This window comes from Mobula birostris, chromosome 25, assembly GCF_030028105.1.
Source record: "Mobula birostris isolate sMobBir1 chromosome 25, sMobBir1.hap1, whole genome shotgun sequence".
Lineage (NCBI taxonomy): Eukaryota > Metazoa > Chordata > Chondrichthyes > Myliobatiformes > Myliobatidae > Mobula > Mobula birostris.
This window is the reverse complement of record NC_092394.1, coordinates 23,556,369-23,580,750: the sequence shown is the minus strand read 5'-3', so window position 1 is coordinate 23,580,750 and position 24,382 is coordinate 23,556,369. Positions and strand designations below refer to the sequence as shown.

General features: G+C 41.4%; 1 protein-coding gene across 3 annotated transcripts in view; it reads right to left on the bottom strand.

The window, feature by feature from the left end:
• Window positions 1-1,477: 1,477 nt before the first annotated feature.
• Window positions 1,478-24,382, bottom strand: part of sez6b (seizure related 6 homolog b) — a 950,260-nt gene continuing 927,355 nt past the window's right edge. For 2 of the 3 annotated variants that reach the window (XM_072242770.1, XM_072242772.1), the window contains 2 exons: window positions 14,234-14,351; window positions 12,503-12,845 (listed from right to left, as the gene is read on the bottom strand). In XM_072242770.1, the coding sequence (XP_072098871.1) occupies window positions 12,680-12,845; window positions 14,234-14,351 (284 nt within the window). In that variant the 3' untranslated portion in view covers window positions 12,503-12,679. Of the gene's footprint in view, window positions 1,847-12,502; window positions 12,846-14,233; window positions 14,352-24,382 lie in introns of those variants that run through there. The other variant, XM_072242771.1, reaches the window with a different exon arrangement.

The following is a 24,382-nucleotide window of genomic DNA, read 5'->3' as shown; positions in this document are numbered from 1 at the left end:
AGACATGTCTGCAGTGTTTGTGTGTGTTTTGGTGGCTTAACCCATACAATTTATTTGCATGACGGAGATCTAGCTCATTGAGTTTTAATTCTATTTATGTCGAAGTATGTTGCTCATGGGAATGGTTGGATAAAACCATTGATCTGGTTTTTTCTTTCAGTGTTCTTCGGGTGTGGGACGTGAGATGGTGATAAGTGTGGCGGGATCGCAAACATTTTATGATGGGTATAGATAGGGTAAATGCAAGTAGGGTTTTATTCACTGAGGTTGGGCGAGACTAGATTTAGAGGTCATGGGTAAAGGGCGAAAGATGAAATGTTTAAGGGGAACATGAGGGGGAATTTCTTCACTCGGAGGGTGGTGAGAGTGTAGAACGACCTTCCAGCGGAAGTGGTGGACATGGGTTCGATTTTAACACTCAAGAGAAATTTGGGTAGGTACATGGAAGAGAGGGGTATGTAGAGTTGTGGTCCGGGAGCTGGTCAATGGAACTAGGCATATTAACAATTCAGCATGGTCTAGGTGGGCTGAAAGGTCTGCTCTGTGCTGTACTGTTCTATGACTACTATTTCTACTTGGGAAGGAGTCTTAATGGACAGATGATTGACATCATGCTTGACTATAAATTAGCTCACACTTGATTGGCTCGGGTGGATTGAGGACAGGTAATGTTGCAGGCTGGTGATGGTTCAGTTTCGGTGAAGGGAAAGGAAGAAAAGGTAACTGGGTAGAGGGATCCCATTACACTCTGTACCAAGATGGCATAGTTTTGTTTGTGTTTCTACAGATAAGCTACAAGACCCAAAGAGATACAAGGGTAATTGGCAAGAGAAGAGATGAAAAAAAGAGAATATAGATAAAGAAAATACACAGTCAAACTCACGGACTAATAAGCAAAAGTGATATATGTGATATACGTGATAAAAGTGTTTGTGAGTGGAATATATTGTTGGGATAAGATGCATGTCATAATCTGTAAACAATAGTTGCATAACTAAGTACACTGTAATTGGATGACATTAGGTTTCTGATAACTAACATTATTTTGAAACATATTCATGCAATATATCTGAACAAAGCATCGTCCTCTTCCTTAATGCAGGTTCAATAGGAAGACAATAATGTATTTTAATGGCTTTCAGTATTATTTGAGTGTTTCTGTATATGTCAGCTCTGTGGTAATAGGGAAATTGGAGCATTTTAACAATAAGAATTAGTGGGCCACCAAAGGATGCTGAGTTTTTGAATGTTGTTCCAAAACTTTATCTATTATAATGTTTTTATTCACCAACACAGATTCTACTGAGAAAAGAGAAGAAGTTTTATTTCCCCTGGCTGTTCCTATTTTTGTCCCTCAGGTACATGTCTTGCAATGCACCATGGGAAGAAAGATAAAAATGCATCAATACCACCATTTTACATTCTTAAAACAGTTTACATTTTAAAACAAGTGAATAAATACATAGTAAAAGCTTCATAATTTAGATTGATCTTATCTACTAGAATGGCATTCTTTAACACTGAAGAACAATTATTATGTGCTGTGTCTACAATGCACACAAAAATGTACAAATACACCTATTACTTAACTTGAACTCACTGGACAAGCAGATTGACAGACGCAAGTGCGTTTAGTCTTTATTCTTTGTTGGAGAGAAAAATTGTTCTCAAAACTAGGCTTCGGAAAGGTTGTGTTCAATAATAGGTTTCAGAAAGCAAAGCTGATTTCAAACATTGGTGAGGGACAGAAGGACAAGAAGTGATGAGAAAGTGTCTAGAAGGTAAGGGGCTTTTCTGTAGCGAGAAACGTCCATCTTTAAATTGAAACCTCATATTCCCGTGCCTCCTGAAAAATCAAATAACATACAGCAGGGTATAGTGGTGTTTCCATGACAAAAGCACTAATGATAGGCAGTATTAATGAAATCATTGAATACAGTATTGATTAGCACAAATGTGCCATCTCCACTCCCCATCATCCCTGATTGTCTGCTGAGATTTCCATGGCGACAATCAGTGATCCATTGTGAAACACAGTTGTGCACCTGCAAACAGACACTCGATTTAACGCATATTCACCTCATGCAACACCGACGTAGGTAGAACAAACAATCCAGAAGAAATATTGCAAAAGACCAACATGCATGAAGGAACTAATGGAAATGTAAAATTATGTGATGTTCACACGCAGAACGCTCGCAAAGAAGAATGACATACCTCTACTCCAAAATGTCTTGAATTTGGCATGTCTGGACAACAAAAGCTTCGAAATTTGTAAGTCACTGCTTATGTAGTGCTTATCCAATTATTGAGAATCCTATATTTCTAATAGAATCATCTAGGGGTGTTGTCCCCATTTGACACCACCTCTGGTACATAAAGGCATGTGTACAATAGATACTGCCTTGACAACATCTGTGGGACTATTTGCTTTTGTCAATTTGGTTGCTGGAAACAGTGAACATTAAATACAGTGGCATGGAGAATTTCTTTGCTGACCCCATAGCTGAAAGTGTAGGCCTGTTACTGAGCTTAAGGCCTCACTTCAGTCACACCATTACCCTGCAAATATTTTTCAGAAAATTTCCCCCGGGCAACCTGCCAGTGGAAGCTTGGAATCTGAGGCTGTGTTTCCAGCAGTCATTGGCAAGCCATCAAGGGATTAATGATTTATTTGGTAATGGATTGTGACATTGCTGGCAATGCAGGCACCATGTCCATCCTATGTCCCCTGAGCTCAGGAAGTAATTAAGCACCATCCACATTGATGGGTCTGGAGGCCAGACCAGATTTCCCTCCATCAAAGATATCAGGAAAATTGATGAGTTTTACAATTATTTGGTTGCTTCACGGTTACTGTTACCGAGATGAGAGGTTTTCCTCTGTACATCCACACTTAGTTAGTTCTTCAATTTCCAATCCTATCTATTATGGTGACATTCATATTCACGTCTCTGGATAAATGGGTCAGACCTATCATTGCCTCACCAATGGCTTAGCCATTCTGTTACCATACCACATAATGGGATGAGCTGAAGTTTGACAACAGGGAAGGTGTAATTGTATGAAGTTATTACCTTTATGGCAGCTGTCAATCATGCTCAATAGACATAAGGCCAATATATCTGGATTTCCAGAGTGTATTGGCCCAATGACATCTATGTTCAGAATAGTCCTCCTTCCCATAGGTGGTTTGAAACAAATTCCCTATTTACATTGCAAAGGATTTAACTCCTGTTGTGTGATTAAGAAAAAATTTGATCATTATGTGTTTAAATTGTATTTTGTACCAAATGACAATTTGATCAGGCATGAATGGTATTTATAGCTATCTATTTACAATGGGAATTTGGTATACAGAGTAGGAAGTGGCAGTACAAATTTGTTAAAGAAAGTCTCATCCAAAGATGATCCTAGACTCACAGGCTAAGTATATCATGTCTGAAGTATTGTAGTACTGATGTTTACTGGGAGTGTTGGATCACGTAATCACAGCCTAAAGGAATATCAAAGAACATGATTAGGAAGCTGGAAGACACTTCCTCATTTATTAGGTGGCAGCTGTAGCTGAGTTAGCCTGAGTCCAGAGGGTGCAAGTTTTAAAAACTTGGCATGCACTCCAGCGCAGTGCTGAGGATGAACTGCTGACATGAAGAAGCAAATATTTCAGCAAAGTCCAGCATGCGATCTGAGACTAAGAGGTTCTCAAGAATGTTCTGGATTTATCTGTGGCCTCCTAGTTACCAGTCCCTCAGTCACATGGCTATTTGTGCAAAGTTCACATGCACGGAGTCACTTTTCCACACGTACTGTCATTTTGCTTCGGGGGTCCCTTCTGAGGCCCCCCCATTGGTCGTGGTTGACCATAGATATTGCGCCCTAGCGGTCTAAATTGATATGCTGGACAGGGCAGTATGACGTGGAGAGCAAGCTGTTGCCCAGGCAGCAGGCTCTCCCTCACCACACAGCTGATGAATCCAAAGGAACGGCAGAGACTGATCCAGTTTGGCACCAGCGGCATCGCAGGAATTGCCAGTCAACGTAGAACTGCCTAAAGGACTCCAGCTTCTGATTTTTCCTCGGGGTTTACTCCTGAAGTCTTCCCCATGAGTGGGTATAGCTAGAAGGCCGTGGAGGTTTGAGATCAGAATTTTTCTTCTCTGGTATGAGCTGCCAGCCATGGCTGACGAGTCCCACGTGCCAAAGCGACTGGTTTTAATGCTCCAGTAACCCACCCTTACCTCTTCTCCTGTCAGTAGAAATGGTTCCATTGGGCCTAGTAGCTAAGCCACATGCGAAGGCCAGGAGCTGGACTTGGTTGTCAGAGACTATTTGAGATGCATGCTGCTGGGAGCTTATCCCCACGACCTCCCCCGGCTTTGACAATCTTAAGGAACCAGCCCCTTTTAGTGGTGTGAAAAATCAAAGGGACCTTGCGTACCTATCCCCAGATTGTTAAAGAATTCAGGACAGGTCAATGGATATGTACAAAAGCACACAGGATACTTTTCTTTATTATCTGAGACTTGGAAATCAAGTAGGGAGATCATGCTAGAATCTATACCATACTAGTGAGGCTATTATTTTAATTGAGTACAGCATGCACTTCATGTCACTACTTTATAGGAAGTGACACTGCAGTCAGAATAGAGATTGATGTGAGAAGTACCAGGACACAACAACTGAAAGACAATGGTCAGGAAGACCTCAATGAATTCTCCATCTTTGCACTTCACATCTTTATAAATAAACAACCAAATGCTAGCTTAAAACCCACAGAGTCTGGATTTTCAAACTCAAGCTGCTTTTAAGTACAGTATATTGTAATAAAAACAGAAAGCTAGAAACAGTTGTCAAAGCCTGATAGCATCGGTGGAGAGATAAACAACATTCAGTCAATGACCTTTCACCAGGACTGGAAACTTCAGAAAACCACTGTGCTTCATGATTCAGAGAGAGAGAGAGAGAGAGAGAGAGAGAGAGAGAGAGAGAGAGAAAGAGAAAGAGAGAGAGAGAATGAGAATTGAAGAGAGCAGAGGGAATGGAAACCAGAGTTGTCCGGATGACACAAATAATGTCTTCTTTCAGTCTTACCTGACTAAAGTACTTTACTATGCCCATTCTCCTCCTTCACATGAGAACCAAAGCCTGCCTGTATGTTGAGCTGCTTCTTAGAACTTCAGCCTGTAGGGCATTAGAATCATAGTGATACAGCGAGGCCTTTTCGCTCTTTGAGCCCTACACTAATCCCATTTTATTCTTTTCTCGTTTCCATTGACTTCCTCCAGATTCTGCCACTCATTTACTCTCTTGGGGCAATTCACAGCCATCTTATCAATCTTCACACCTCGGTGCGGTGAGAGGAAACGTATGCAGTTACAGTGAGAGGCGAGAGCATGCAGACCCCACACAGTGAGCAACGGAGGTCAGAATTGAAACTGGGTCACTGCAGCTGTGAGGAAGCAGCTCAATAAACTGGTACAATAAACCATGCCGTCTGAGTTCTGGGCCTGTGGTCATGCTATTTAAGCAAGTGAGGAGGGGACTTCACTGCTAAAATAGCTTTTCTTTGTTGGACAATAAAGGGAATTTAAAGACACCATTCCCTGACACTACTCACCGAACTTCACAATCACAGCTTAAAATTTCACTGCTCTTCTTCCATCTTCTTACCAAAATGATGGCATGAAAAATGAGCAGGGAGAAGGTAAAGACACAAATGGATTACGGCAGAGCTTCCTGATTTTAATCAGCTTAATCATCATGTTGACTTTCAGTCGAAAGCAAAATGCATCCCTGAAATCCTCCATATTTTTCCCATTACCCAAGAACACTCACACTATTGTTTAAGCCTGCAGTTAGACGAAGAATAATCACACATCTGTGCGGTGCATTACCAGTATGAGAAATGGCTACATGTGCCTTACATTGGAAGGACAATCGCAAAGCTTTTAACTTAAGGGTTTTTTGCTTGCATGGAAATGAATTTCAAGGTAGTAAAAAGTGATGTGTACGTACTTTGATAATACATGTTCTTTTAACTTTTGTGATTCTAGCATGTATTGTAAATTTAGTTGAGGCCTTTTTGGCTAGTTTGAAGGTCGATTTATTTTCCCACTTGTGGAAATGCAGAACTGCTCGGTCAGTACATCGAATGTCTGTGTCAAAGCTCGCCATCTGCGAAGTCACATCATATTGTTATATTTATCTGCTGCCAAGCCCAACTGTCTAAACGTGTACTTTGAGTTCTAGGACCACAGATTTTGCCACTCTTCCCACATCATTACTGATGTGCAGATGAAAGCTTCTTATACTGAGGGAAAAAAATTAATGAATGTTGAGGTGGGGCCACCTAGTGAGAAGTTGAGATGGAAGCCAAGGGCACAAATAATGTTTTTGAACCATTACAAAGGGACAATGTAAAGCAAATCTAAAGAAGAGATTCATAACATAGGATAATGGTTGAATAGCACATTTGTTGGAGCATAGAGTGTCAGGAATGTTTCCAACGTTATAGGAGTGATGTTGAAACTTGCACTTGCAGTACCACAGCAGCACGATGTTTGTTTATGTGTTTAACATCATTTTGCAATGGATGGAAACTGATGGTAAGTAGGTTATCAGGACAACCCATCACCTCGTGGGTGGTCCTGATATCGAATGCTGGTATGTGTCATCGTTTGCTGCAAGTCTAATATAAAATGGTACTGTGACCTTTTGCCATTAACCTTAACCTTGAAGTGTGGTTTGGGCTGTTAGTATCATGATCTTGAAGCTGGTTTCGGCACTTGGATCTAAAAGTGACTGTGTGCTTCTTCACTATCTGTTTTAAAATGGAGAAGAAATGAGGGTTAAATGCCCTAAACAGCAACACGACTCTTGCAAAAAAAAACACAAACTGGAGAATTGTGTTGGTGAACTGAGGGATAACAGAGACAACAAGGCCCTTTACTGCTGTTTCATTGTAAATCCGTCTAGGACTTACCTGTTTTGATGAGCATAAACACGGGGATATTCTAAGAAGCAGATAAAATTGTCAATGAAAAATCAACTTAACAGGAGTATAACATAAAGCAACATTATCCTTGGGACATTCTTGTGTATAAAAATTGATTAGGACCATGGAAACCGAACAATGCAGAAGCAGGCCATTCAGCTCATTATTTTTATGCCAGCTCTTTGCTGAAGCAAGTAGAAGCTAATTCCATTGCAGAGCGGGACCACAATTGTTAAGAATGATGGAGCGCTTGTGGAATCACTCAAACGTGTTTTGTCAGTTTATTTTTTCACATAATGTCAATATCTGAAGGTGTTTTCCAGCGACCATCACAGAGGTAATGACCGTGGAACAGAAATGATCGCACTGGATGACAGAGACTCTGTGACTTCCTCCTGAAATGGTGCTGCTTATATTATTGACAACTTGGCAACGGTTTCATTCGGATCAGTCTAAGTGGAGACATTTTCCCAACCTCCACTAAGGGGCAATTGTGACAGCTTCAGAAGCATGGACATCAAACGCTGACAAGCCAATGGAGCGGTAGCAGGGTCAGGATTAAACTGTTTACAGATGACAACCACAACTAATAGCTGAAATGTGTGACTGGAATGAAAAGAAATCTGAGTTGGCTGAGGCCAGAAACAACAATTTGTAGCTTTTTGACTGACATAAGTGAAATTGACATTGGATCAAGAATTTTGGTGCAGTTTGAGCCAAATTCCTGTCCAGTCAGTAGCCTGAGCCCAGTATAGCCCATGTCAATCTATTTACCTCTTCTTGTCCTATCGAATCAGACTTCACAACAAAATAAGACGTTAACAAAAAATTATATTTGTCTTGTGATCTCTCTTATAGTTTGAATGGCAATCGCTGCCTGCACGAGGGAAGCTGACGGGAACCAAAAAGTGAAATGTGTGTTAATTCTGGGCATCAGTGGCTTTTTAACTTCTGCTTGGCTGCTGCGCCAGAAAACAATGCCAAGGGTATTTCACACCTGTCTCCTGCTACTTCATCACGAAAAATTGAAGATGAACAAGAAGTAAGAAACAGTAAACAAAATGAACTGATGCTACACACTTTAATGATAAATTAGTACTCAGTGACAGTTATGAGAGATAATATTGATCAGCAGCCACAGGATCTGACTTGACCGTAATCTTCTTTATACTGTTAATGCTGCATAATCCTTGAATACGAATGCCATTAAATGTTTATAATATTGATGCATTTAATATTCAAACTGGCATCATCACTGCAAATAAAGTTTTTGGACTGAATATAAAGATACCCCATCTGCTGTTAACTGTGCCTCAAATATTTGACAAAGTAATGTCAAATATGTAAATAGAATATATGGATTAAGCAGTAATATCATCAATGCCTTCTGGTCAGTGTTATTTATATCTGAGAGCTTCATTGGCCATTCTGGTTTGAGAAATACCTGGCATTTTGATTAAGTGGAGAATGGATTCAAAATACAGTGTTCTCTTCCATGGAATCTGATTGTGCATGGTACTATAAATAAAGATTCAATATCAGCTCTATTTGCGAATAAGTGGAGGTCTAAAACTATAAAACATTTTATCTTTAACTGGGGTTCAGACATGTGCAGGAGCCACTGCTTTAATATTTTGATTCTGGACTAATTAAGATAGTGCTGCTCTTTATATTCCTTGACCCTGCACTGTCTATCAGGTCAGTCCTTTTCAAACCTCATTGGGACCTTTAACAGTGATGGGCTTATTCAAAAATGCTGGGGACATGAGGGTTAGTCTATTAAATCTATTGGAATGAACAGTAATGCAAGACAAGCTTTTCACTGTATCTTGTTTCATGTGGCAGTAATAAACCAACACCAATGATCTCTTGGAAACTTTTCTTCCATAAAATATGATTTTCTGCCCAGTTTTAAGGGTGCAGATGGCACTGAGGAATAATACTGCTTACTCCCTACAACCAGGTGGCAAGGCTGTCTGCTCACCATGTGGTTTCCTCTTGCCTTTTGGAAGGTATTAATAAGCTGTAGCCTCAGTCCCATTGACGTGTTCCGTCCTGACAAGCTCTGAGTATGCATATGGAGTTTAGAAGGTGATGGGTGATCTTAATGAAACTTATACTATCTGAAGAAAGCGTGATAGATTAGATGTCAATACGGTTCCACTAGTGGAAGAATCTCAACAAGGGTATACACACTCAGTGCCACTTTATTAGGTACATCCGTACACATGCTCGTTAATGCTAATATCTAATCAGCCAATCATGTGGTAGAAACTCAATGCATAAGAGCATGCAGATATGGCCAAGAGGCTCAGATGTCATTCAGACCAAACGTCAGAATGGGGAAGGAATAAGCTCTTAAGTGGCTTTGACTGTGGAATGATTGTTGGTGCCAGAGGGGTTGGCTTGAGAATCTCAGAAACTCCTGGGATTTTCACACACAACAGTCTCTAGAGTTTACAGAGAATGGTGTGAAAAATAAACAAAAAAAATCCAGTGAGTGGCAGTTCTGTAGGTGAAAGCACCTTGTTAATGAGAGAAGTCAGAGGAGAAGAGCCAGACTGGTTCAAACTGACAGGAAGCTGATGTGTTACAACGCTGGTGTGCAGAAGAGTGTACCTGAAAGCACAACACGTCAAACCTTGAAGTGGGTGGGTTACAGCAGTAAAAGACCACAAAAGTACAGAAATACAGCAGGTGCCTATAGGTACAAATGAACTGGGTGGTCATTTTAAATTGAGGTTTGTGTGAACCTTTCGCAGACGGTGGTTGCTTGCTGGAATTCTCTAGTGAATGCTAGATCAATGAAGGTAAAGAGGCAGCAGCTGAATTTTTGAAAGATCAGGGAATTGAGCTATAGGTAATGAATGGCCTAATAGAGTTGAAGCAAGCTTAGATCCACTATTGAAGAATGGGGCAGGCTTGAGAAGCCTGGTGATTACTCATCCGATTCACTGGAGTTTTAGAGTACACAGAGGAAATAGGATAAATGATTCTGGACAATGCCAACAATTAAATGATTAATGTGCTTGAATGAAATGTAATTTGTTTAATTATTAACTGAGGCAGGGACTGATTGCTTTCAACATATCGAAGAGTCCATGAAAGAGGGATTTGAAATAAAGATACAAAATGTGGTAGCTCCTACATGACATCTGAAAGATGGGGCTGATTTTGTTTTGGCTGCAGTTCAAAGTTCAAAGTAAATTTATTATCAAAGTATATATATGTCACCGTATACTATCCCGAAATGCACTTTCTTATGGGCATTCACAGTAGAACAAAGGAATGCAATAGAATCAATGAAAACTATGCACAAACAAGGACAGATGAACAGCTAGCGTGCAAAAAAAGACAAACTGTGCAAATACATAAAAAGAACTAATAATAAATAAATAAATGAATCAGATTGGTTGGATTACACTGCCTGCCTAACATTGATGGAATGTAGGTTCAGTTTGTAATGCCAGTACATTATAACTGGCAGTAATAACAGTCATAGTAATAACAGAGGGGAGTACTGTGTAATGTAGTAGAGACTGTGTAATGTACTTGCAGTGGACTCTAAATTGGAAGTACTTGTGTATTTAATGCTGGCCTAATTTCTCTACCGTGGAGCCAAGCCCTCAGTAATCATGTTAGGGGAGGAACATTTGATCAAACCAGGGGCAATGGTCTGGTTGTAAATGTGCTTCAGGTAGCTTCTGCCAACACCCTTAGAGCTGCTGGTTGAATGCCCTTTGACCCTGCGAAAGGCTCCAACAGCTGTGTGCACTTACCCGGGTTATTGGGCCTGCACTTAAACAGAGGAATAAGACTCGGCCTTGTTGTGGAGAGAATTCCAGCTGGCAGGTGGAACAAGACTCCATCTGAGACTTGAGTGGCGAAGCAGCGGTGATCTTTATTCTTGCCTTTTGTTGTGCTGTGCCTCATTTATGGCGAAAAGTGGTTAAGAGTCTCCTGCGGAAGTGTGGCTGCTTTAGCTTATAATGCCCAGCACAATTATACTAACGTGATTCTGGCAGTGAGGGGAGGAGAGAGTGGTTTGTGCATGACAAGGGCTGGAAATTGTCATCCCCAGACTATAAATTTGGTCGGCAATCTGCAAGATGAGAAACTTGCCTTCTCCTTTGTGGGAATAAAGAGGCCAGACCTCCTAAAATGCCTTACCATTGGTTCTATATCCAGAGACGTGCTGGTTGCTAGATTGATTAGTCACTGTAACTTTACCCTAAGCAGGTGGATGGTAGAGGAATTAATGGGTGCACGAGAGGAAATACAAACGTAAATCCAGGACTGAGATTAATCGGGATGTTCTAAAAGCAGACATAGACTTGATGACCCAGACTGTCTCTTTCTATATTGTATGGAAATATGAAAGTATGGAAGATGAAGACGCTAGGACATTCGGAAAAAAACATTCTCAATGGAAAAGTCTACTAATGCAAAAATACCTTGCATATTAAAGAGTGCGTAAAATACCCAATCTTTGTGTAATGCTTACACTATATTAGGCATTTTACACGCTCTATAATATATAAATTTAAAATGGGTTTCCCCCTCCATTCGCCAGGTGTAGCAAAAGAATTGGTATGAATTCAAGGCGCTTTATACTTCAACCTCCCTGCCTAGATTAGTGAACAGATGAAAATCGGGCCCACAAGCAAGCATTGGCCTTTTTCACTTCTAAACGTTCTACAGCACCATGAAGTGCTGGACAACAGGGTGTATTGTATGAATATTTTAACAGGGAAAATTGTCGAGATTGAGTGTCAAGCACCTTTTCAATTGAAGTGAATGGGGCAAAGCCCGCAGGCCCAAGCAGCAGAGAACAATATCAGCTAAATCATACGGTATTGAACTGGCGATCACAGCCTGGTGCTTTCAAAGCCTGTCCTTATTTGATGACAATTCCCTGACATCTAAGTTCAATTGGTTTTTAGGATGTTTACTAAAAGGCTAAACATGCTTATCGGACATCCAGTAATCAGCAGATACTCCGGAAATATCAACATTTTGGAAACTACTTCTGCCTTCTTCTTGAAAATGGTCGGAATCGATTTGAGTAGTTTTGGACACAAGTTATTCATTACTTACTGATGTCAACAGCTGTATTGACAAGATTGCCAATGCATCACCTGCCTCTCTTTCCCTCTGAAGCTGCTATTTTTAAACTGGATTCGGAGAAAGCTGAGAGTCCTATCGACTCTGTCGTATGGCCCAATAAGCATTGGATTTCCATTTCAGATCTTTCAAAGATTGAGAGTGATGGGTGTTTGAATCACCCGTTGTGCTTTCAATGTGAGTTCTTACTCAGTTCTACAGTTCTACAGCCAGAGACTCAGCTCCATATTAGCACTATCATCAGTCCTGAAACAATAGATGCCCAGAGATGCTGACAAGAATATAAATACAAACATGCTAACTTATACAGAATTCTTTCTATTTTTACAGTTTTCTAATAAAATTTCATACTTTCAAACAAATTAAAAAGGAAGATGGACATCAAATATATCATAGAAAACCAGAACAAAACTGAGGATTGAAAATAAATTAGAATGGTGACGATCTTTAAATACATAATGCAACACACTTGGGAGATGGCAGGGAGTGGTGTCAGTATGGTTGCATCCCAAGGGCATGCAGTCAGTGGGAGGACGGCAGTGACGTGATGAAAGCAGATCAGGTTAGGGCAGGTGCACTTTCACGGTCCAAGTCCCTCAGCTGGAGGGGCTCACTACTTACTCCAGTCTCATAGATCGGATTGTCGAAGGCTGATTCCACAGTGATGTGATTGTAGGGATGAGGGCCAGCCAGCGGCAGCCTGAAGGTGGACTTTCCCTGGAACCTGGGAAGAAAAATGAATCTTAAATCAAGTTGCCTCGGGTTCGGTCAAGTCTTTTCATAGGAAAAAATAAGGAAGGTATATCGGGCAGAAGAGTCCTCCGTCATACAGTGCGAATGTTGGCTCATCTTTAGAATCTGAATCAGGTTTAATATCACCAGCAACTAATTGTGAAATTTGTTAAATTTACAGCAACAGTGCAATGAAATATGTGATAAATACATTTACTTTAAACAGTTATGTTAAAATAAATAGTGTAAAATAAAAACAGAAACAAAAAAGGTAGTGAGGTAGTGTTCATGGGTTCAATGTCCATTTAAAAAACAGATGGCGGAGGGGAAGGAGCTGTTCCTGAATCGTTGAGTGTGTGCCTTTAGGCTTCTATCCCTCCTTCCTGACTGTCACAATGAGAAGAGAGAATGTCCTGGGGTGACAGGGGTCCTTAGTGATGCACACTGCCTTCCTAAGGCACCGCTCCTTGAAGATGTCTTGGATAATAAAGAGGCTGGTACCCATGATAGAAATGACTAATTTTACAACTTCCTGCAGCTTACTTCGATCTTGTGCAGTAGCCCTCCCCTCCCACCCCATTCCAGGCAGCGATACAGCCAGTCAGAATGCTCTCCATGGTACATTTGTAGAAGTCTGAGTGTTTTAGTTGACAAACCAAATCTTCTCAAACTCCAAATGAAATATGAAATGAAATGCAGTTGTCTTGCCTTCTTTTTTAGCTGCATTGATACGTTGTGTCCTGCTTAAATAATGCAAGTAATATGGAATCCCTGAGCCTATCAAAATATACTTAGCAAGCTTAAACAGAAAGTTTGAGTAAGGGTCAGGACTGCAGGTATTGCCACACATTCTGATGCCAACATAGCATGCCCACAAAAGCTGGCAGCACAACAGAGAACACAAACAAGAAAACAACAACAGCTAAACAAGTTGTTTTCCTTGCTCCCACCCACCCACACTATTTACAATCTTCAATTTTTCTAGCTTTCATTTAAGCTTCCAAGCAGCCTTTGAAGTTTTCAAAGCTTCAAAGGCTCACTTTATTGCCAAAGTATGCATGTGCAATACAACTCTGATATTTGCCTTCTCCAGATAGCCATAAGATACAGACATCAATCCCTTCCCCTCCCGCATGATAAAGAAAAAGAATCAAAACTCACAAACCCCAAACCACTCCCCGCCCCCCTCCCCGCCCAAAAAGCGAACAGTCACCCACACGGAAAACAGCAGCTGGAACAACAAACTCCAAACCCCCAACTCCCTCCCTTGTGAAAAAAACCCAGCGACAGTAACGTCAAACCCACAGCCCCCTGCCTCGCAAAAAAGAACAGCAACAGTAACATCAAACCCCATTGTCTATTTTTCCTATAACTACTTACTTTATGAAGTAGAAATAGATTCCACAAATGATCAGAGCCACAACAATCATGGGGATAAGCACCGCAAAGGCAATATTACTTGCTTCCATCTGGTTCACAGATGCCGCTGCCTTGGACACTGGAAGAGAAATAGCTGTGCTGACCCCGTGAAGAAATATGCGTTTCTTAATGGTCACATACACCACTGTCACGTTATGGCGTTTACAGAGGGAGAGGTTGATAGAGGTACTCCCAGCTTTTAAAAATCCAACCAAGTGAAGAATTTATAACTGAGTTTAAAACTGGATATTCGCTGATAAGTCTTCTGCTTCAGTTGAATCCTGGTTCCATTAAATTAAAAATTTACAGTGCAGAAAGAGGTCATTTGGAAAAACTCACCACTTAGTTCACTTCCTTTTGTTAAATTATTATTCCATTTGATTTCCTCTTTAGCTTTCATTTATCTGCATCCCATGTTATGAGTTATTGTGGATTTAGGTTATGGACAGTAATGCTCTGAGTAGGTATCACAAACCCTAACAATTAGTGATAGAAACCAAAGTCTCCTGATCTCTTGTTCTCACTCTTTGGTGATAAAACTTTGCCCTTCATTGACCCCATGCAGAATACTTTAGGAAAGGTCATAAATCTAAACGAATTTATTGGTTTTCTTCTTCACCTCATTTGTACCAGTACAAATAATATTTCAGTCAATATAAGCTTGCTTATCATCTTTGTAAACACTTCCCTCTCCATTAGTTTTCCTAAATAAAACTTGGCTTACTGTACCTGGAACTGGCATAATAGAAATCTGATCAAAAATCAGCTAGCAGATTGTGATTAGGAGAGTGAGCAAGCTGTCCAATGGAGGCTGATGTGTTGAATTCACAGCTACCTTAAAATTGTACCAACAAATGGTAAAAGATTTACTCAACTTCAATCAAACTCTTAATTACAAAGACGAAGTGCAAGCACTCACACCTTCTGCAGAATATCACCTGTCAAGCCAAGAGGTGATCGCTCTCAGTAAGGCTTGTGGTTTTTCCTTTGTTCTCTGAATACCAGACTCAGATTAATTCCTTGTGAAGGTTGGTCCTGAGGTCTCTCTGCAATGTTAGGTTCTTGAGCTGTTCCCAGGTTCAGTAAGTAGAGTCATAGAAAGGTACAGAACAGAAACAGGCCCTTTGGCCCATCTAGTCCATGCCAAGCCATTAAACTGTCTACCCACATTGGCCTGCACTGGGACTATAGCCCTCCATACCCCTGCCATCCACGTACCTATCCAAACTTCTCTTAAATGTTGAAATCAAACTCACATGCATCACTTGTACTGGCAGCTCGTTCCATACTCTCATAATCCCCTGAGTGAATAAGTTTCCCCTCATGCTCCCCTTAAAGTTCTCACCTTTCACCCTTAGCCCATGACCTCTAGTTGTAGACTCTCCGAACGTCAGTGGGAAAAGCCCGCTTGCATTTAACCTATCTACACCCAATATTTAATTTCCAAGACTCGACTCTCTCCAATTCGTTTTGTTTTCCTTCAATGGGAAGATACCACACTGATTGTCCACTACAGGACTTCTTTATCTCCTCCCAAGTGCACTACTATTTGCCACAATATCACCTCCATTACCCACTTCACTAGTTGTGGGGCATCATCGTTATTGGGAATGAGTCAATCAGCTATAGAGGAAGTTGGAATTCATTGCTCCTCACAGTTTGTACTAGAACCTCACTCTATGTGTTACTTATCATTTAATTCTCTGACTTAATTCAGGCCTCTGGTTATCTCTTGTTACCTCAGCAACAGCCTGCTATTGATGAAGGACATCTGATGAAGGGCCTTGGCCTGAAAGTTCGACTGCTTACTCTTTTCCATAGATGCTGCCTGGCCTGCTGAGCTCCTCCAGAATTTTGTGTGTGTTGCTTGGATTTCCAGCATCTGCAGATTTTCCTGAGTTTGTAATCCTGCTCATCTGCCTGACTTTAAGGTTCGAGATACCATTGTAGATGTCTTAGAGAGGACCCACTGTTTCTTTCCTCACTACAACCAGCGGGTCACTTTCCAAGTTATTAGGCCTCTAAGACGTTGGGTCTTAGTGAAGTGAGCTGATCTCCCAGTTTATCGCTACTGCTTAGCGAAGTTAGCAGACTGCTACGTTGGTGTATTGACCCTTAGTGTATGCCAGCCTGCTTCCAGTCTATAATCATGTTTATTTCACAAAGTCTGAATTCCCACTGATAACTTGTTAAAACAATTCCTCATTTAGAATCCCTTGATCAATCATTCCTGGAGATTTATTCCTTTGATTAAACTAATTTCCTTACTTACACTGTCTTAACCTGCTCTAAGAACTTCACAGACCATTAACCTGCACTGCACATAGTCATTGCCAGATGTTGGTTAAAACAGAACAACGACATCCATTCTTTTATTCTGAAGCTTGTTTCTAATTCTCTGACTATCACAAGCTGTCTCCAGTCTTCAAGCCATACTTCACTTTCCTTTTACCTTAGAATGTTTCCGCCTCATCTATTTTGTTTCTTTTAATTCCTGACTAGTATAGTTGAGAAGTACATGAAATCAGTAGCAAAACTATGTTTTTTAGTTTGCAGCAGATGTGGGAAATGAAAACTATAATATCATTTAATGTTCACCTGTGCTATTGGAACACAAACACATAAGTAGTTAAATGACCACAATCCAATTTACAAAATGGTCTGTATCAGTACATCTCATTTCCAGGTGCAAAAAAAAAGTGTAATACTCAACCAATTCACACTTCTCCTTCAGTCTCTGCACTTGTCCTCCAGATGACGTTCTTGCTCTTGGTAGTGTTATTTGGACTTCCTTTCCCTTCATTTCCAGTATTTTTTTTCTCTAAATTACTTCTCCTTTCTAGAACCCCCTTTCTGCACAAAAAGTACATTCTCCAGGCTTTTAACCTTTGGATTGCCAGAATGTTCCAGCACGTGGCTGGGTTAAGACTTGTTTGCTTATTACTGTAGATAAACGTTCTCTAATTCTTCCAGAATATGATTCTTTACTGTTAACCCATGGTACATTTAAACAGAAGTAACATAACATGGTGTCAGAAGTGGTTCTGGAAGAATAATATGGAAGAATCGAGAATCGAAGATAATCGAAAAAAAAAGAGAAGAAGAAAAAAGTTTGAACTGTAAACGGGAAAATGGAAGGTTTACAATCCCTACCAAAACTTCAGCTGACTGGCAACGTAGCTGAGAATTGGAGGATATTCAAGCAACAGTTTGAACTGTACTTATCAGCCATCGATTATGAAGAAAAATAGGAAAAAATCAAAGCTGCGCTTTTGCTCCATGTAATCGAGAATGACGCAGTAGAGGTAGATAATAAAGTTGTCTTTGAAGATGGAGATAATTTCAATTTAATGTCGATAAAGGACAGATTTGAAGTACTTTGTATACCTAAGTGTAATTTAACGTATGAGCGATATAAATTCTTCACGTGTGCAGAGAGCCGCTGTAACAATTGATCAGTATGTTACTGAGCTAAGAAAGCGTAGCAGAACATGTGAGTTTGGATGACGGACTCTCTCATTAAAGATAGACTTGTTTGTGGCATTTGAGATAATGCTCTGAGAGAAAGGCTGTTGAGAGAGCAAGGTTTAAATTTTAAAAAAGCTTTGGCACTTTGCAAAGCTTCTGAGACCGTGACATTGCAGGCTGAAGAGCTTTTTGTCGAAAACTGCAATGTCAACACTGTAAAAAAGCACAAATATATCAAGAAATATAATAAAACGTCTACGAAACCAGCAGACAGCAAGACGGCATTGGAAAGAAAAAAGTCATGCGATCGCTGTGCGCGGGAACATTGTCCAAATCAGTGTCCTGCATGTGAAAAATTTGCAATGGCTGTGGTAAGATTAATCATTTTTCATGCTGTTGTAAAAGTAGAAAGAAGGAAAATAAAATGAAACAAGTAAATGCTGTGCTTGAAGATGAACGTGAGGAATTTTATACAGATGTGCTTTGTGAAAATAAACAAAGTAAGAATGACTGGACTATTTCGTTGCAAGGAAATCAAAACAATATTCTGTTTAAACTTGATACTGGAGTGCAAGTAAATTTTCTTGCAGAATCTGAGTTTAATGCTTTAAAGTCAAAACCAAAGTAACATCAGACAAATATAAAAGTGACTGGGTATTCAGGTGCAGACATTCCAGTTAAAGGAACATGTGTGGCAAAGGTATCACACAAAAATATTGTGCATTCGCTTTCACTTGTGGTCGTGCGTCTTCGGGCAAGATGAGGGGAGGTGGGGTCTGCCTACTGATCAACACTGGGTGGTGCTCGGACACAATGGCACCGACAAACTCCTGCAGCCCAGACCTGGAGCACCAGTCGGTGAAGTGTGATCCCTACTATCCGCTACGGGAATTCATCTCGGTCATACTGACAGCGGTCTACATTCCCCCCCAGGCAGACGTTGAGTGTGCTTTGAACATACTGTATGCTAACATCACTGAACTTGAGACCAGGTATCCGGACGCTTTGTTCATTACAGCTGGGGACTTTAACCAGGCCAACCTCAGAAAGGCACTGCCAAAGTTATACCAACATGTCTCCTGCCCCACTAGAGGCCCGAATATACTTGACCACTGCTACACAGCAGTCAAGGATGCCTACCGTTCCGTCCCACGACCTCACTTCGGAAAATCGGACCATCAGGCCGTACTCCTCCTCCCGGCTTATAAACAGAAACTGAAGCGGGAGGTAACGGTGTCAAAAGTAGTGTCGCGTTGCATGGAGGAAACGGATGAGGTCCTCCGTGACTGCTTTGAATTGGTGGACTGGTTAGTATTCAAGGACTCGGCAGCTGACCTCGATGAGTATGCCTCAGCTGTCACGGACTTTATTTGGAAATGCATGGAGGACTGTGTGTCTCGCAAGGCGATCTGGGCATTCCCTAACTGGAAACCTTAGATGAATTGTGAGGTCAAGTCCCTTTTGAAGGCTAGAGCTGTGGCTTTTAGGTCCGGGGACGCCAGTCGCTACACGGAATCCAGGCGTGAACTCCAGAAGGCCATTAAGGTTGCCAAGAGGCAATATCGAGCCAAGTTGGAAGCCCAGAGGGATGCCAGTAGACTATGGCAGGGTCTAAATGAGATCACTGGGCGCAAAGGAAAGGCTGGGAATATCAGTAACTGTGGCGCTTCTCTTCCTGACGAACTTAACGTATTCTACGCAAGATTCGAATAGAAAGGGAGCGTCCCCCTCCCTCTGGATGAACCGGACCTGGTGGCATCGAGATTCATCGTCACCGAGGAGGACGTTAGAAGGGCTTTCCTGAAGATAAACCTAAGGAAGGCGACGGGCCCAGATGGGGCCTGTGCAAGGGAGCCAGCTGGAGTGTTTGCTGACATCTTCAACTGCTCCTTGCTTCAGTCTAAGATCCCCTCGTGTTTTAAGAAGGCAACGATAATCCCAGTGCCGAAGAAGAGCAAGGTGGCATGCCTGAATGACTATCGACCTGTGGCTCTGACATCAATTGCTATGAAGTGCTTCGAGCGATTGGTTATGGCACACGTCAACCACAGCCTACCGGTCAACCTCGACGCTTTGCAATTCGCCTATTGGAGCAACAGGTCAATGGCAGATGCCATCTCTCTGGCCCTACGTTCCTCCTTAGAACACCTGGAGAATAAAGATGCATACATAAGGCTCTTTTTCATTGACTACAGCTCTGCCTTTAATACCATCATTCCAAATAAATTGATTCCTAAGCTCCGGAACCTGGGCCTTAGCACTCAGATCTGCAGTTGGACCTTCAACTTCCTCACAGACAGGATCCAGCCTGTAAAAATAGGGGACAAGCTTTCCTCTACAATCACTCTGGACACCGGTGCCTACAAGACTGTGTACTCAGCCCCCTGCTGTACTCATTGTACAGCCATGATTGTGTAGCCAAGTTTCCATTGAACTCAATATATAAGTTTGGTGATGACACAACAATTGTAGGCCGTATCTCGGGTAATGATGAGTTTGAGTACAGAGAGGAAATGAAGAACCTGGTGGCACGGTGTGAAGACAATAACCTATCCCTCAGCGTCAGCAAGACGAAGGAATTGGTTGTTGACTTCAGAAGGAGTAGTGGACCGCACGACCCAATTTACATCTGTGGTGCGCAAGTGGAACAGGTCAAAAGCTTTAGATTCCTCTGGGTCAATATCACAAATGACTTGACTTGGTCCAACCAAGCAGAGTCCACTGCCAAGAAGGCCCACCAGCGCCTTTACTTCCTGAGAAAACTAAAGAAACTTGGCCAGTCCCCTAAAACCCTTACTAATTTTTATAGGTGCACCGTAGAAAGCATTCTTCTAGGATGCATCACAACCTGGCATGGAAGTTGTCCTGTCCAAGACTGGAAGAAGCTGCAGAAGATCATGAACACAGTGCAGCACATCACACAAACCAATCTTCCGTCCGTGGACTCACTTCACACCGCACGCTGTCAGAGCAGTGCTGCCAGGATAATCAAGGACACGACCCACCCAGCCGACACACTTTTTGTCCCTCTTCCCTCCGGGAGAAGGCTCTGGAGCTTGAAGACTCGTACGGCCCGATTTGGGAACAGCTTCTTTCCAACTGTGATAAGACTGCTGAATGGACCCTGACCTGTATCTGGGCCGTACCCTCCAAATATCTGGACCTGCATCTCAATTTTTTTGCACTACCTTACTTTCCATTTTTATATTTTCTATTTATGATTTATAATTTAAGTTTTTAATATTTACTAATGATTTGTAATCCAGGGAGCGGGAAGCGCAGAATCAAATATCGCTATGATGATTATACGTTCTAATATCAATTGTTTAGTGACAATAAAGTATAAAGTGTAAATGTACAGTCAATTCTGGGTTTGTTTATTACTGTAAATAAAAGTTCTCTAATTCTTCCAGAATATGATTCTTTATTATTAACCCACAGTACGTTTAAACAGAAGTAACATAACAACAACTGGATCCTTAACTTCCTGACCAACAGACTGCAGTCAGTAAGAACAGGCAGCAACACCTCCACAACAATTGTTCTCAATGTTGGTGCCCCTCAAGACTGTTGTCTTAGTCCCCTACTCTACTCCCTGTATACTCACAATTGCATTGCCAGATTCTGCTTTCAGCATGATGGGCCTTATCTCAAATGATGATAGATCAGAGAACAGGAAGGAGATAGAGAGGCTAGTGACATGATGTCATGACTACAACCTTTCCCCCACTGTCAGCAAAACAAAAGAGCTGATCATTGAGTTTAGGAAAGGGGAGCGGTGCACATGCCCTTCTTTACAGCAGAGTGCTGATGTTGAGGGCTTCAAGTTCCCAGGAGTGAATATTATCAATAGTCTGTCCTGATCCAACTACGTTGATGCAACAGACAAGAAAGCCCACCAGTGCCTGTACTTCTTTAAGCGGCTAAAGAGTCTTACCTGGATGCATAGTGGCTTGATATCTGACCACAAGAAGTTGCAGAAAGCTTTGGACACAGCTCAGCACATCACAGAAACCAACCTCCCCACCATGGATTTTGTGTATACGTTTGACTGTTTTGATAAAGCAGCCAGCACAATCAAAGGCCTCATCGACACTGGACATTCTTTCTTCTGCCCTCCTGCATCGTGAAAGCACGTACCACCATGCTCAAGACCAGCTTCTATCCTGCTGTTGTAAGATTCTTGCACCTAGTACGATAAGGTGGACTTTTGATCTCACAATTACTTCGCTGTGGCCTTCCACCTTATTGTCTACCTGCACTGCACTTTTTCTGTAACTACAACATTTTATTCTGCACTCTGTTAAGGCTGATTTATACTTGTGTGTACTAGCTTACGCTGTAGCCTATGCAAGTGGGCTACGCCGTTGTGAGCATTTATATGTGCGTTGGTATGTCTGTGTCGCTCTGCAATTCGCAGCCAAAATGCTAGTTGGCAGTGGGGTTTCTATGCCACTGTGTTGAGTTTCTTTATGTTGAAACTCAACACGAAGAAACTCAAACTTCAAACAATGGTGACTGAAACTGAAGGAGGGTGAATATTCTGTGCCACTGAGAGACATGGACGAGGAACTGCATTTCAAATATTTTCGGATGTCAGCAGGTAGATCTGACGGTTTGGTTCATCGTCTCCAATCATTTATTTCGCATTAGTGTACGCACAGTATACTCAGAGACTGGCAATCACCATTCGAGTTTTAGCTTCAGGTGGAAGTCAACAGGCTGTAGCAGCTAGCTACAAACTGGCAACAAGCACAGGGTCCTCCATAATTTTGGAGGTCTGTAAAGCTTTATGGAAAGCATTGCAGCCAGAGTTCCTTCCCTGCCCTTCAGTTGCCCAATGGGAAGCTATTGCAGCGTAGGATGAATTGCAATGCTACCAAGCGGACCAGTCACAGTTGTTGCGGTCTGCGTCACTGTGATGTGTAGTTACATTTTTGAGGAGGTGCGCATCAGGCTATGGCGTAGGGTACGGTGTAAGGTACGTGGCTATGCCATACCTACAGCGTCAATTTGATGCACAAGTATAAATTTACCTTGTGCAGGGTAAAATATACCTTGCACTATCTTCATGTACTGTTGTAACAAATTGATCTCTATGAACGATATGCAAGACAAGTATCTTGCTCTATCTCAGTATATGTGACCATAATAAACCAACATTCAACTATTTCATATCAGCATTGACCTGAATTCAATGAAATCCTCTGAATAAGAGGGTGCATGCTCACAATCCTAATCCTGAGCACAGAAACAAGCCCAAGAATGAGTTTAACAGTGGGGGAAACTATTTGGCAAAAATGTTGCACTGCAATTTGTGTAAATCCGTCATGGTATTACTTCAATAGGGTTAAGAAAATTATTCTGGTTAACAGTGATCACTGAATAAACACACAAATGTACAATTCAATAATTACAAGTTTTCCAGTCATTTATCTAGTTTTATAGAAATTTATGTGGCTTTTCTGCATTCAGCACTGCTCTATAGTTTTGAATCAAGAGTCATTCAGCATGGAAACAGAACCAATGGTTGACTGAGTCCAGGCTGATCACTCTCAGCTATCAAACTGATTAAACTCTCAGCTGATCACTCTTGTCCTACATTAAGCCAATTTTTTATTCTTCCCTCATTTTCATCAACTTCAGATTTTACCACTCACCTACACGCTCTGGACAATTTACAACAGCCGATTAACCTATCAACCCACGTGTCTTAGGGACATAGGAGGAAATTGAAGCACTGGGGAAATCCCATGTGACAACAGGGAGAACTTGCGAACTCCACACAGATAGCACCTGAGCTTGAATCCAGGCCTCTGGCAATATAGGGCAGCAGCTCAGCCTGTTGCACCACTGTGTTGCCCTAAAACAAACTTCAGAACAAATCTTCATTAACTTAGAATAAGCTGGGGATGAGTAACTTGCTATATAAATGCAATCAGTGATTATTTTAGTGCCTCTTCTCCAATCAACAGGATCTGCAGAAATGCATTGTTTTTTTTGAATGTTAATCTGTTTTTCAGGATTTTAAGTACCTAAAAATCACAAGTCTCTTCAACTTTCTTTTCCACCAAGAAAATCCAGATACTTTCCCAAAATTCTTCCCAATTAACTGGGAGATCAAAGTCCAGAAATAATTCTGAAATAATCCAGAAATAACCTCTTGTCTTTAAGATTATGTTAAAGCTCTTACATTTTAAGAAGGAGGGAGTGTTCGCATGATACATTTTTGATACATTTCAGTAAGTGTCCATTCCTCTTAATGCTGTATGAGATGTCAACAAAAGAAAGCTGAGGAGTTTAAATGGTGGAATTGCTCAGAAGTGCCCTCCACATCACCGAAAGATGCTTGCTGGTGTATTTCTTTTGGACCATTCCATTCCACAATGTGCAGGCTTACTTAAGATAGAGGGGCGTCCATTCAAAACAGAGATGCAGAGAAATTTCTTTAGCCAGAGGGTGGTGAATTTGTGGAGTTTGTTGCCACATGCAGCTGTGGAGGCCAGGTTGTTGGGTGTATTTAAGGCAGAGATTGATTATGGTCCTTGATTGGACATGGCATCAACAGTTACAGGGAGAAAGCTGGGAAATGGTGTTGAGGAGGAGAAAAAAAGGATGAGCCATGATTGAATGGTGGAGCAG